Genomic DNA, 12,843 nt, shown 5'->3' on the forward strand with positions numbered 1-12,843 from the left:
TGTTATGACGTCCACATGCAGTCTGAGAATAGCCTCGACCGACGGACCGAAACATCGCTTTAAGGCAGCCTATCCTCCTAATGCTCCTATCCCTCTTCTCTGCGAAATAATCATAGCATATGACACGATCACACCCCATTAAATAACCTTAACTTTGTGAATATGAACTTAAAGTTCGCTTACACAGGGCAGAATTTGCCAAACTGAGCCCCAATTAGAATAACATTTGGTGGGGAGAGAGAGAGAGAGGTCATGTTAGTGTTTGCATATGCCAATACCTCCACCCTGACGACTGGATACCCTGGCAGACATAGACACGCACGCACGCACGCACGCACACACACACAGCAAGACAGATGGGACAGGCTGTGATTTACATATCACAGCCACAAAGAGAGTTGGTGCTTTGGCTCTGTGCATTCCTCCGGGCTCGGCTGCCGCCGCTACGAGACACGCGTTGAACATTCAACCAGACCGCCATCAAGTCCTCAACGAGCGGCAAAGTTTGGTGATAAAAAAAAGAAACCAATACAGATTTGTTCCCGGTGCCTCATTTTGTCGCTGCAGAGCGTCGTGTTGGCTGAGGCTGTGCGGGAATTATGTGTGCCAACCTGTGCTATCCCCGTGTGTACTTTTCCTTCCTTCCAGGGCTTATAGGAGACAAGTCTGGGAGGACAAAATAGAAAGATCCACGTCAATTAAGTCAGGACACGAAGTTCACGGGATAGTTCGAAACTGAAGATTTAATTTCACTGTAAAAAAAACTAAACACGAGATAAATTTGTGTTTGGACTCCATTAATTAGCCTAAATAGTAAATTTGTTTTGTATATCATACAGTATTGTGATATATATTATAATTTTTTTAGCGAAAGTGTGTGTTTATGTGTGTGTGCCAACAGGGATATGCATGCCAAAAGGGAATGACTGAATGAGCAAACAGTAAACAGAGTTGCCTCTCTACAGAGCAATACTAATCAGCTTCCATTAGCCTGCATGCTAAAGAGCTCACTCATTAGCCTGCACGCAAACACACAAGTCATTAGTTAGACTGGTAAATTAGCCATTTATTTAAGGCAATGCTAAATACTCAGTCAATGTTAAGTGTCTCATTTGCCAGGCGAAAAATCCTAAGCACCTTGGCAATTAGGCATCTGTAAAGGCCATTTATTGGCCCGTGCGTCATGACAAGACATTTCTCCTATTGTCTCGTTATGGAGGCACTTCGGTCCAAATGATTATGGAAATGACAGAACAAAGTCTTCTTTGGTGAAGAACGCGCTCTCATAAAAGGCCCAGCGATGAATCACTCAGGGCGGGGTGGAGCTGTACAGCCGGGGTGGTTTGTCACATCTTCAGTTCACAACGATGAGCGACACGCAGGCTTAGAGATGAGGGTTTGAAACAGGGCGGTGGTGGTTATTTAATTTGGTCTCCCCTGTCGGCCCACAGTGTTTTGTAACGGCGGTGAACTGCAGGATGAGGCAATCAGTCAGGCAGCTCGGCGGTAAGCCATAAGCAGGGTTGGCCTGTAATTTCACATTTGCTGGAGGAACAACCCCATGGCAATGCACGACAAAAGCCCACCGGACCCGTCTGACCGTTTAAAACGATACATTATTGACCAAATAAGTGAGGAAGACACTCAGGCACTTAAATATATAAACCTCGACTTACTTTCCTGTTTATATATCTGCTCATAGTGTGTACATATTCTTCATTTTATGCAGGTTTTATATGCATTTAAAAGAAGCATGTATCCCTCTTTTAATTCCTATTACTGCCCTGTACTTTTGTCTGTGATAATTCCCCACCTGGGATTAATAACGTACATTATCTTTTCTCAAAAGCACTCCTGCACCGTGGAGGTCCTCCTCGCTATTTCATGTCCTGTCTGACCTAGCGCGGCAATAACCATTAGCAACAGATAACAAAGTTTTGCTCCAAAGTCATTGAAAAATAAACTTTGAAGAAAATGTTCAGAGGTTAGGTTACCAATGATGAGGACTTCTTGAGGGGGAGTGTGTTTATCGTGCTGTGGAGGGCATACCAAATCACCTCAAACCGAGCAAGGCCCAAAACCAGGGTCGGCCATAAATACTGCAACGCCCCCGCAAAGGTCTTAACAGATAATATGTGTAGCTTTTAAAGTTTAATGGATTTATTTTTCAGACGGTACCACCGAGAGTCAAAAGTTCAATCCTTCAATCATTACCAAGCATAGTGGGGGGGAGGGCAACGCACTTTACACTTCAAAAGAATGGATGCAAGAAGAAGAATATTTAAAAGACAAAACCCATTGTGTAATTCTAAGTTTTCCAAAGATATAACATTACACGCCAAGAAGAATATCAGGACAAGATCCCCCAAACGGGTCATGTCCAGAATGGCTTTCGCTTTCGTGCCGCTGTGTATCACACCACTTCTCCCGATCCGGCGCCGAGCATCATGGGTAACGGCTGCAGTTATGAAGTGGAGGGGGGGGGGGGGGGGGGGGAGGTAATTGAGACCTCTGGCTGACGGTGAGTCCTCTCCCCCAGCAGGACAGAGAGCCGAGGTTAAGACATCAGCCGGCGACGGAGCAAGTTAGCCATGACTAATGCCCCAGCCTGCAGCCTGACCCCCTACATCAGCCCACCCCCACCTCTTCTTCCACTGACCCCCCGCCCCTCCCTCCCCCAAGGGACAGCTCAGGTGAATCTCTGTATAGATTATCGCAAAGCCTCTTCACCAAATTCTTCCCCGAGGCCAACTGGCTTTTCGTTCGGATAGAGCCCAGCTCCTTTCAAACACAGCCATGCCCGGGACTCCTGTTCACCAGCCAAACTCTGAGTTTGGCAGATCATCTAATGCCGCGCACACTCCTCATGCATGGTAAGACAACGTTCAAGTAGTTAATATCGTATTTCCTAAATAAACCGGATTAAGATATGAAAGGCTTTGTGTGCTTTATCAACTTTCATCTTTATATTTGCATACAGCTAACAACTACATCTATAACTACGATATATATAAATGTAATATATTGACGTAACTCAATATTATTACTTTGATATTCATAATACAACCATGATATATATATATATACATACAATGTATCGATATATACATATCTATCATTACTTTGATGCACATATATCTACGATTAAAGAAGACATATTCCATATAATACATTCAACCTTTCCTGTATATGTAAATAGAAAGTATTCAATATGTAATAGCTATACTCAAGCCCATCAAGTGCAGGTCTATAAGGGTAGGAGAATGGGGCAGGGTTGATCTGTAAAGCTGTATTATGCAGTATAGAATCCTTAGCTGACCTGGACAATCTGGAGGTGGTTGCAGAGGAGAGGATAAGTAGGAAGCTGCCGCTAACCTTCAGAATCCTGCCATCCTCTCTATGAGGAGCTAGTGTAGGCCACTGAATCACCCCACCTGGGCAACTTGGCCACTTTGGGCTACTGGTTATAGTCTTCTTTACAGTGAAAGTTTGTGGAAAACATAAAAAAAAGTTCTTCTAAATAAGCACAAATCCACAGAACACTGAATTTGGTTCACATGCTCTATGGTCGTCCGATTACCAGGGCTTGCCCGAATACATCATTTCAAGCTATGAATATTTGTTAGGTTTCCACACGAATATCAAAATGTTCGATGGAGAAAGAAAGGGAGAGAAAAACGCCATTCACAGTGCGTTGGACTATCTTTCACTGCCTGTAAAGTAGCAAGTGGAGGTCACTGCTGCAGAATCTACTTTTTAACAACTTATCTTTTTTTTCCTTTTCATTTCTAAAGTGGTGAAACAAATGTATTGTTTAAGTACCAAAAATAGAATATCACTTAAGTGGCATCAGGGTCGGACTCAGTCCCGGCAGAGCTTCAATACAGCCTGAAGGTTTTCCGGAACACCCAAGGTTTCCCAAGTAGGAGAGTAGACGACCTTCCAATTATCAAAAAGCAAATAGGTGGTATGAACATTGTGCAAGGTTTTGATTCGTTTTCACAGCAGGAAGTGCTGTATACCCGGTGATAAATCACGCAGCCGCTATTGTGGGGGACGGATCGCCATGAAAGGAAACCGCTAGCGCTTCTAATCATGTTTACCGAATAACCGATATGTTATGATTGGTAGGTAGAGATTTTGGAGTCGTTTGAACATAGAAAAAGCTTTCGAATACCTTATTAAAACCCTTCTAAAACCATTAGCGCACCGCCATCGGGGGGGTAAATGGCTTGTGTATCCTCACACTGGATGGCAGCTGTCAAAGGGCTCCCGGAAAATAAAATGTTTTTTTTTAATCAAACTACAAAACTCACAAATGGAAACTCGGTTATCCCACATTTGGCCATTCTGATGAAGGCTGCTGTTACCTCAACTGAAGCCTTGCAAGAAAGCGTTCTAGGACGTCTAGTGCCCTTACATATATATTTTATCGCTGGGATATTCAGATGAAATGTAACTTATCCTTCTGCCTTCAGTTCCGAAATAGGCATAAACATTCAAACGACATTATTTTTTATGTATAAAAAAACATTGCATTGAGATCTGAATACCAACCTTATATCAGAATATTCAAATATTTGAATTCATTGGTAACAATTTGCAAAAGGAATTTTGATTGTCTAAAATACGTTCGACTTCCACATGAGAAGGTTCCAGGGCCTTGAAAGCTTTAAGGCACAAAGATGAAATCCCCCTTAATAGGTGGACTATAATTGCCCTCCTTAATTGGTGTCGCTCAAAAAGTAATGTTTGTCAAGTTCAAAAAATCGCAAAAAACATATTAATGGCGTTTCCCCTCAACCCATGACTCGGGTTCCCATCCAATCACCGGGTGACTTATCTCTTCGCCCCCGGATGGCGTACGCATGTGAATCCCCAGGAAAAGATGGTTCATGGAGTCTGTGATGTGTGTGGGCTGTGAATACCTATCAAGACTGATGAAGTCCTAGTTATATTTGTATTCTTCTTATCTAAATATGACAGCTGGATTTCTCTCCGCGTATTAATAAAGGTTTATCTTATCTTATCTTAGATCACCACTCACGTATGAAGTTCTCTGTTCATTGTCCCTTAAAAGAGGACGTTGAAAATCACACCGCCATTAATCCCCCTCTAATGCAGTGTAACACTATTTGAACCCTCGATTTTAACACTAGTATTAAGGGCCTACGCGATAAACACATTCGTCAACTTGATGATCTTGTTATTACTGCTTTGGAAAATGTACCTTTTCTCTGTGGCTTTCTTGTCTCAGGAAATAAAGTGGTTGTCTGGCCTAGTGTTGCTATGCCTCAGGCTTTATGGGGAAACGTTTTTTTTTTCTTTCCTTTTGGCCATAGGCGACTCTTTTAGATAGTGTGGCTGTGGGCTGTTAGCTGCTCAGAAGATATAGAAACTCTTTGGTTCAGAGGGAAACAATGGACTGCAGGAGGGAGTGGGGACAAACATTACTAAGCGGCTCCAATTCCAAATCTGGCATAAATATCAAGGTTATGGCGCATGGTAGACCATTAAGGATAAAAGATGTGTTCGTATAATGTCTTATAACAAAGCCGGATGTCGTGGTGTTATCTTCAGAATTTCTCCACGCTATTGTTTCTGTGTTCATTAAGAGGCTGATTGGGCCTGCAGGGGAGGCAAGTTTGGCATCTCAAACTTTTAGAAATGAACATTATCTTCCGATGCAGTGCTGTGCAAAATATAAATTGCTTTATACTTTCAGTGAAATCTCAGTTGTTGATGATGTACATTGAGAATGGAATAGACTACACATGTGGATCTATATATATATTATATTTATCCACATGTGTAGTCTATTCCATTCTCAATGTACATCATCAACTTAGATTTCATGAAAGTATAAGGCAATTTATATTTTGCACAGCATTGTATTGGAAGATAATGTTATTTTCTATTTATTTCTGTTTATATATATAAAATATAAACATGAATATGTATACTGTGTATATTCACATAAACATGAATATCTATATATATATATCATCAGCATGTCATGTATGTGTGAGAATGCAGGTATTCACATATTAATAGCTCAATAGCTCAATTCCTAACAGAACAGAGATGATAAACTTTTACATTTAGTGTTGGAAAACGGGAATTAAAGTGGGAGCAATTTTGCGAATAAAATGAAAAATGTCCACATTAATTCCCGAAGTAGGCTACTGTTGTACTAAACTGCTTTCTATTAAATCAGCTCTATTTTTGTATGTAATTTCTGCAGAGCCACACTTATCTTGTCTCTAGAGGGTACTACTACAACGACCTCATTCCTGTTGCCTCCCTGCCTGCCAAGAAGTGGGTTTGGTGTTTATGAAGGCGATAAAACAATTACGGAGGCTAATTGGTTATTTATTCAATTGAAACATAATTGGGTCGTTTAAAATACCTTCCGATTCGCAATAAAGGGTGGAAGGAGAATAGACACTCAAAGGAAAACAGGATTCTGGGTAACTAGCACAGGCAACTATCTAACCTCACTGTATTGTAATTATTCCGATACTTTTCCTAAGGATTCCTACGAAAAACCACTTCCTTTGACCTCAATGGGTGGCTGCCTTAATTCTGCCTGACCTACTTGACTCTAAACATCTCAATGACCACCAGAGACGGCCCCTGAAGATGGGGAATATCCCCGTGACATGTGTATGCATTCTACATACATAACAAGTTCTGGCGAGTGGCTCAATCATTCACAGTCGGTGCCTGGCAAAGACAGATTATACGTATGCAGTTCAGGGAATGAATCTCTCTCTCCGTTGGGCCCTCCAAAGGAAACCTTTTTGTTGTCCGACCGGCGGATTACAGCCGGAGGTTGTGCTTTTTTTTACGTCTATTGACTTGAAATTGACTTGACTTGAAATTACCTTTAGCGCATGTTAAAGGGGAACCGTCACGCCCAGGTAATTTTCTAATATAAGGGCCTACTGCTTCAAACGAATGTTGTTAAAAAAAAAAGCATGTTTTTAGCACAACAAAAAAAAAACATGGAAGAAGAAAGAGCATTGATGTCATTGGGCCAGGATTTGCACCACTTATTCCACGGATACACTTTTTCATAACACATGTATCAAGCAGTACTGTTGTATTAGAAAATGGTGTGTGTGATGGTTCCCATATGAGTATATTTAATGTGTGTGTAATATTTATCATATATAGTATGCATTTGGTGCGGTATGGGATCTTTCTTGCTCCTGTGTGATAGTTATTTTAACCTACAATAGATTGTCCTGAATTACTGCAATTCTGGAGTCCTGCTTCGATTATTTGGGTGTCGGGCAACTGGCAATGCTCATGGGCACCTGTGATTTGGGTCAAACATCAACATAACCCAAGGCCTGTTCACCTGCATATCACAAGGTTACAAGGCACTTCAGGCCAGGTACCTCCACCGGCCTCTGCTACCAACTCTGTTCTGGGTGAGATGGGGGGCCAGACAACCACAGCACCCCAACCACGTCCATCTGCACATCCCCATGATATGTGTTACGGTTTGGGTATCCATACCAGCCAGGGGTCTTCTGGTCTGGGTGAGAATGACCACACATCCGCACTATCACAGGCTCGTTCACCTGCTTATCCCCTGAAGGCTATATTCCTGTAGCACTTTGGGCTCCAACATTAGCATGTACATGGTTAACCAGGGCATTAGCATAATCCTGTGGCAGCAGCTGTCTTGCCTGTGCCCTCACACAGTTCCTAATTAGAGGAGCGGGTCTCACTTGCACGACATTGACAGTGTAAGTCATCCAGGTGCTAAAGAGCTGACTCTGGTGGTCACGGCAAATTAGATAGAGAACAAAGCTCTGGAAGTGACCACGGTCCCTCTAAGTCCTGATTCTCGAGTCGGATTGTAATACCGAATGATGGCAGGATGCTAATGATGGATGGCAGATCATTTTAAAACTGAGCACTAATTCAAAGGTTGATCATTGTTTGTTTTATGTCAACTGTGCTAAACTCCTATTATCATCCTCTATTTTTTGTTTAAGTAATTTGTTTTTAGCCTTTTGTTTTATTTAGTTATGTTTTAGTTTATTGGTTGTCCATTCTGGAAGGTCAATCCTTTGTCTCCGGCTCTGATTCATCTTTTCTTCCAGGATGTTCCCCATTCCGAGTTCTTGAGTTCAGTCGTAACACAAAACCTTCACACACATCCTTTGCAATCATAAAAAAAAATACAGTTTTTGGAGACAACTCTAAAATTGGACGACTCAAACCGGAGATTGTACGGTTTGAGTCGTCAACTTCAGATTGTAGTCCATAATATGTGCATTTGGTTGTTGGTTGATTAACTGTAGATGCTCACCTTTCTGCCCAGCAAATGCTTACAGCAATCTTCTCTCATCCATAATAAGAAGGGAAGATCCCAGGGAAACACACCTTCCTTCCCCTCAGGGATTTGGGGATAACACCCCCTGTGGAGCTTGGATCTATTGCCTTGAAATTACAATTGAAGCATATATAATAAAATGCATGTATTAGTATGAACGTGGTGTGGTGTGGGATTTGTTGAACCGCTGGGGGGATCTGTCTACATCCCGATATTTGACATATATCGTGAAATTACTTGTGCGTCTGTGAATGCAGGTTGGGACTCTGCTCTACTGAGTATTGTATTCATCATCTCGAGAGAAACACGAAAATCGAATTCAGAATGATAGGATCTTTTCAATTGGATAGCTTTTCCAAATGTGTTGGTGAGTGTGTGAGACAATGTGTGTTTGCCAGTGCACGTTTTTGCGCTAACAACACAGAATTCAAGATGTGTGCGAAGAATGTGTGCGTACTCGTAGCACGAGCTAGGGAATGTGCCTTGCTGAAACTTCAGACCAGTGTGCAGGTTTATGCATTGTGTGGATGCATGTGTGTGCATGTGTGTGTCCGTGTGTGAGCGAGCGTGTGTAAGTATTCACTGCTTAGACATGATGGCTGCCGTAGAAGAGAACAAAGAGAGAGGCTCCTAATGAGTTCTACCACTACTGAGACCCAAACTAGGCCAGCCGTGTGTGTGTGTGTGTGTGTGTGTGTGTGTGTGTGTGTGTGTGTGTGTGTGTGTGTGTGTGTGTGTGTGTGTGTGTGTGTGTGTGTGTGTGTGTGTGTGTGTGTGTGTGTGTGTGTTTTTGTGTGTGTGTGTGTGTGTGTGTGTTTTTGTGTGTGAGTCAGAACACACTGCAGGACTAGCACCAGACCTGTACCAACACAAGCCATGAGACTGTGGTTGGGGAGGGGGGGGCTCCTAAAACTTTGTGTGTGTTTCAGTGAGACACTGGTTCATAAAGTGCAACGCCAGCTCTCGCTCTCGCTCTCGACCAATGACAAACCTATAGACTAAGTCTTCATTTTGTTTGATTTGCTGATTCGTCCTTGAGCAGATACTTCCTTACAAAGATAATCTTTCATAAAGTCGAAAAGTGGAATGAGCTGGTCAGCAATAGACATTTTACTCAGTGATGCCTACAGGTAGACTGCAGACATTGTGGTTTGAGATACCAAAGCGTTGGCTAGCCCCCAGTGCTAGCGAGCTATATCCAGCCTCTAGCAGTAGCAAGCTTTAAACAGCCTCTAGCGTTAGCGAGCTTTATCCGGCTTCTAGCGTTAGTGAGCTTTATCCAGCCTCTAGCGTCAGCGAGCTTTATCCAGCCACTAGCGGTAACCAGTAGCATACTAGCCAGCATTTACAAACCAACAGCATAAGCTGGCGTTAGCAAGCCTTTGGTAGCATTATTCAACCACCTGCATTAGCCGGCGCTAGCCAACCACCTGCATTAGCCAACCACCTGCATTAGCCAGCGCTAGCCAACCACCTGCATTAGCCTGCACTAGCCAACCACCTGCATTAGCCAGCCCTAGCCACCACCTGCATTAGCCAACCACCTGCATTAGCCAGCGGTAGCCAACCACCTGCATTAGCCGGCACTAGCCAACCACCTGCATTAGCCAGCCCTAGCGAACCACCTGCATTAGCCAGCGCTAGCCAACCACCTGCATTAGTCAGCGCTAGCCAACCACCTGCATTAGCCAGTGCTAGCCAACCACCTGCATTAGTTGGCGTTAGCCAATCGCCTGATTAGCCAGCGATGAGCCAACCCAACCACCGCTCTCTCTCTCTCTCTCTCTCTCTCTCTCTCTCTCTCTCTCTCTCTCTCTCTCTCTCTCTCTCTCTCTCTCTCTCACTTACTCTTACCCTTACCCTCGCTGAGCCCCATGTGGATGCTCCAGTAGTTCTGCAGGCACTGCAGTTCCTTCTTCATGCCCCGCTTGCAGCGGCAGTCGTAGAGCGGCGAGTCCTGCAGCACCTCCAGGGCACCCTGGCACTCCTTGGAGGCCAGCATGGCGCTGCGCTCCTTGTCGCCGCCCGACAGGCACTGGCGCATGATGCGGAAGCGCGAGCTGCACTGGCCGTTCTGGTTGCACAGCTCCGAGGCGCGCACGCAGTCCAGGGGTTCCCGCCACCCCGACGACGAGACGGCGAGCTGGGCTGCTCCCGTGGCGTGGACGCCCTCATCTGGCGAGGGGGGGGGGGGGGGGTAGGAAGGGAGGGGGGGAGGATGAGTTAGAGTTCATGGGATTGAGGTGGTCATACTGTGTGTGAGGGTGGGTGCACGGGTGAAGGGGCGGTGAGTTTGGTGTGGTTAGGATCATGTGACTTCTGTCTGTAGGTAACGGGTTATTGTTGACCCCACCCCAACCCCCCCACAATTAACTTTGTGTTTTTATACTTTCTCAATAGTGATTGAAGATGCTTTGGAAAAGTCATTGACATCAAGAAGTATGATTTTAAAACAATTGACTGGCCCCGTCATCAACGTTTTTGGACAGAGAGTTGTGTAGGTCTACTTGCATAGGGACATCGAGACGGCGCAGGTAAAAAAATAAAAAATAAAAGGTCCTAAGGTTCAATTAGTATATAAAAATGCCTTGGGCTAAGTGTTACCTTTCCTGTAATTAAAACTACATGCTTGACAATTTTAAAGCAGAGCGCTGTTTCCATTTAAACCCAAAAATATCATCAGCACGGTGGACAGTTCCGTGGCGCAACCCGAGAATGGACGACACGCGTTCCATTGCACAGGCGGCTCAAATTCCACCACCAATCAATCCGTTTTGGGGCCACCTGACAAGCTCTAGGTTATAAGCAATATCGATTTGATCGCCCAAGGTGCCCTGCACTTTCTGTCTCCTTGACCGAAATGGCAGGCATTATTTTAGTTATCAGCAGTTATGGACACGCCTGCGTGAATACATAGGCAACCATTGTAATCCAAACTCATGAGTGGCATTTAATTTGTTATAGGCTATAAAAGACATGAGGAAAAACTGAAACGGGCGTAGGTAAGGAGAGACCCCCCATTGCCCCCTTACCTGTGTGAAGGCCGTACCTGTATATGTATGTATTGGTGGGAGCAAACGAGGTAACTTACCTAATAGTAACAATAAACTGACAATATGCACCAGCATCATGGCGCGCAACAGTAATCCAGAGCCGTCAGGCGGAACGCCACTGATTTCCCGCGCTCCCCCACCCCCACCACCTTCCCCAACCCCCCACCTTTCAACACAACTGGAAATCCGTTATCCGGGGAAACATTTCCGACATGGTGCTCATCCGATATCCGCCAGCCAAACAGACTCCAACCGGCGCGCTGATCACGGGGATACCAACTACAGAAGAGTCCACGGGAATCCTTCCTCTTTGGAGTTAACCATTTTGTCGTTCGTCATGCGGTAACATCCAAACCGGTATCGGCAGTGACTTCGGGACTCTTTCTTCCTCGTGCGTTGCAGACTTTACAAAGACCGCGTTGTCTTCCCCGGCGCGCAAATATTTTTCCCGCTCCAACTTTCCGGGTCTCGTTGTGTGGTAGGAAACGGTGAACTTGTGCCAAGCAGACAGAGACTGCACACACAACCACACACACACACACACTCTCTCTCTCTCTCTCTCTCTCTCTCTCTCACACACACACACACACACACACACACACACAGACGTCACACACACACACACGGTTCTTGACAATGTTTGCTTTCCGTCTCTCGCTCCTGTACCTATGTTTCGCTCCCTATTCCTCTTCCTCGTCTAATGCCAATGATATCCATGTGTGCACCGGTTCAATCGATTGATTAGTAGAGTCTGACGACGCAGCATCTCCAAAGGGCGCACTCGACCCAGAAACATTTCCCCCCTCCCTCGAGTTGAAATTGACTCAAGTTGCGCGTCGTGCGTCCACTTGCGACTCCCGTGGAACGTGGAAATGGCTGGCAGAGAGTGACGACGGCTGAAAGGCTTTTTTTCACCCCCTCCACCACCAAACTCTCTCTCTCTCTCTCTCTCTCTCTCTCTCTCTCTCTCTCTCTCTCTCTCTCTCTCTCTCTCTCTCTCTCTCTCTCTCTCTCTCTCTCTCTCTCTCTCTCTCTCTCTCTCTCTCTCTCTTGTTTGGAATGTATTTTTCATTTTCTTCTGTATGAATGCTTTTATGTAATTTTCTAAAGGCAGGTTTATCCAACATTTCATTCATTCCTATAATTTCGCTATTCGGCAGGCAAAGATGGCCGTCTATTTAGGCCACAAAATAAATATTGAAAGCAACCTGGATGTTGCTTCTGAAGATGTTTTTTATCCGACTGTTGAGGCCGAGAATCATGATGGATTATAGATAACAAAGAAATGCAAGACTTAGAAACTTTCAGCAGGAGGTGGTTACGAAGCAGCTTTGTGCAGAGATAAAGAGAAAGTGTTTGAGGTGGCTGGCCTGTGGGGAGGTTGGATTTGTTGGTTTTGGGATATTCATTGAGGTTATTTATTTTTATTTTTAAGGT

The 12,843-nt window shown here is 44.4% G+C and overlaps 1 protein-coding gene across 1 annotated transcript in view; it reads right to left on the bottom strand.

Annotated features, from left to right (window-relative positions):
• gfra2b (GDNF family receptor alpha 2b) overlaps positions 1–12,843 on the bottom strand; it is a gene marked incomplete at both ends in the record, with an annotated part of 78,267 nt that overhangs the window by 41,953 nt on the left and 23,471 nt on the right. Inside the window, 2 exons of the mRNA XM_079735651.1 lie at positions 10,214–10,528; positions 11,573–11,666. Of these exons, the coding sequence (XP_079591777.1) occupies positions 10,214–10,528; positions 11,573–11,666 (409 nt within the window). The remainder of the gene's footprint in view (positions 1–10,213; positions 10,529–11,572; positions 11,667–12,843) is intronic.

Source organism: Pollachius pollachius (genome assembly GCF_949987615.1).
Source record: "Pollachius pollachius genome assembly, chromosome: 4".
Taxonomy (NCBI): domain Eukaryota; kingdom Metazoa; phylum Chordata; class Actinopteri; order Gadiformes; family Gadidae; genus Pollachius; species Pollachius pollachius.